Source organism: Microtus ochrogaster, unplaced genomic scaffold (genome assembly GCF_000317375.1).
Source record: "Microtus ochrogaster isolate Prairie Vole_2 unplaced genomic scaffold, MicOch1.0 UNK14, whole genome shotgun sequence".
NCBI lineage: Eukaryota > Metazoa > Chordata > Mammalia > Rodentia > Cricetidae > Microtus > Microtus ochrogaster.
In genome coordinates this window covers 3,702,908-3,705,027 of record NW_004949112.1, presented here as the reverse complement: position 1 = coordinate 3,705,027, position 2,120 = coordinate 3,702,908, and the positions used below count along the sequence as shown (strand labels likewise).

The 2,120-nt window shown below is 56.3% G+C and overlaps 1 protein-coding gene across 1 annotated transcript in view; it reads right to left on the bottom strand.

The window, feature by feature from the left end:
* The window catches only part of Iglon5 (IgLON family member 5), a gene marked incomplete at its 5' end in the record, with an annotated part of 15,196 nt that extends 13,077 nt beyond the window's left edge, over positions 1-2,119 (bottom strand). Inside the window, one exon of the mRNA XM_005366939.2 lies at positions 2,077-2,119. Within this exon, the coding sequence (XP_005366996.1) occupies positions 2,077-2,119 (43 nt within the window). The remainder of the gene's footprint in view (positions 1-2,076) is intronic.
* Between the last annotated feature and the right edge of the window lies 1 nt (position 2,120).

The following is a 2,120-nucleotide window of genomic DNA, read 5'->3' as shown; positions in this document are numbered from 1 at the left end:
GAGGAGGAAGAGGAGGAGGAGGAGGAGAAGGAGGAGGAGAAGGAAGAGAGGAGGAGGAGGAGGAGGAAGAGAGGAGGAGGAGGAGGAGAACTGTGGGAGAAGGGAGACGCCATGCCTGTAATCACAGCATTTGAGCACTTGGAAGGCTGCGACAGGAGGATCACGAATTCAAGGCCAGCTTGTACCACATAGTAAGACTGACCAGAAAAATCCGTGACTACACGTGAGAAAGCTGGGGTCGGGGACTTGGTTCTTCCATGCTCCTCATGAAAAACTTGAGTTTAAAAAAAAGAAGGTATTATTTTTCATACTTTACAAAATAAGGTGTGTCCCCACCCCCAAGTAGCAGTAGGATATGAATGAGGCACCTGTCTAACAGGTAGATTTATCTTGGTCCAACCCACTGGGTCCCACTTTCTCTCACTCTCAGGTTTCATTGATCAAGGTCATATGGCTTTGCCAGAGCCACCACCCACGGCCCCAGGGGAGGACCCCAAGAGAGGCACATAATGATTTCTGAGAGGCAAATGGGACTGTACCTTAAGATGAGAGTTGGGTGGAGGCCAGGGGTCAAGGAGGTACAGTGAAGGGGAGGCAGGAACAGATGCAGAGTGAGTAAGGGATGCAGTCTGAGTGAGGGAGTAAGCAAAGAGGGACTCAGACATAGGGGGTCAACGGAGATCAGTCTGAGAGGCAGATGTGTACTGCGCTGAACCCAGCAGGGATGGAAGGAGACGGTCAAAGGGGGTCCACAAATAAGTCCGAAACAGAAACCTAAAGTGACAGTGGCCCCCAGTGCTCAGTCGCGTACATGCTCAGGTGTGGACTTTTAGGGCATTCCCTTCCTGCCCGATCCCATGCCCTCCCCAAATGGATCTGCGTGGGCGCGTCCTGCGTGGGCAGGGTTGTTTATGTGACTCTGTAGTCTGCAGGTGTGGCTTGGCTGGGATACTGTGATGTCTATGTGACTGTGGGTGACTTGATTGGAGACCCAGAGTAGCTGCTTCCCTGGGGGCTGCTGGGGTACTATGTTGGGTCCCTGATGGCAGAGCGTGTCCCCGATTCTGTGATGCTTGATTGGACAGAGCCTGGAGGAAGTGATGTGGAACCGCCTGGTTAACACTTTCTTGGCTTCCTAGCTACCCACAGCACAGTTTCGCCCCATCCCTCTCTCTTCTGTGCCCTCAGGGCCTTTTCCTTGCCCATACTCTCCTTGACAGGCCCGGCAGGGAAAGCAGTTAGACATCCATTCTCTAACAGCTGCTGTTAGAGGGTCTTTAGGCCCCCTGGACCCGTTGAGACCCCTGTGACTGGATCAGCTCTCCTGTCCTACCTTCTCCAGCCCACTGTCGCCCTTCACCTGTCCATCCAAATTTCATTCAATTCAAGACTAGATCAGAATCCTTAGCCCAGTACCCCAACTTCCTGGCTTCCCAAGATCATCTACCAATAAACTGCAGCACCCCAAATGCCTACACTTTCAGTGCGAGGGAAATCCTGATAGTGAGTTCCAGCCCCTTCTCTGATTTTCCTGGGTCTGGGTTTTCAGTCTGTGGACATTCTGTCCTCATTGCTTGCTGACCCTGGAAGACACTCCCTCCTCTACCTCTGCCTAAAGACGCAGAGGCAGTGTCCTGTCCCCAGGCAAAGACTGCGCAGGGGACCCTCTCCAAAACGCAAGACAAGACCCCCTCCACACACGGGGCATCATTCCAGCCTGGTACCCCAACTCAGTTTGGAGACTCTGCCCAGACGGAAACTGTCACCCCAATGTCTGAGCCCCTCCCTGACCTAAAGCCGTACATCCCTGCCGCCCCAGGCCGGCAGCAGGTGTCGGCGACCCTCTTGCTAGTGATGGAACAGCTGACGATGGGAACGTGCACCCCTGAAACCCCGCGCATCCATGCACCCAAGGACCCCTGCCCAGCCAAGGACTGCCTCCGGGTCCCCGGCTCCAGACCTCCGCATATCCTCAACCCCGAGGGGTCCCTCCCTGCCGGCCCCCGCCCCGGCCCTGTACCCCCTTCCGGGACCCCGGCGTCCCCGCCGAGTCCCCCGCCCCCGGCGCTGCGGTACCTCGGCTGATGACGGCCAGACCGGCCAGGGCGGCGGCGGCGAGG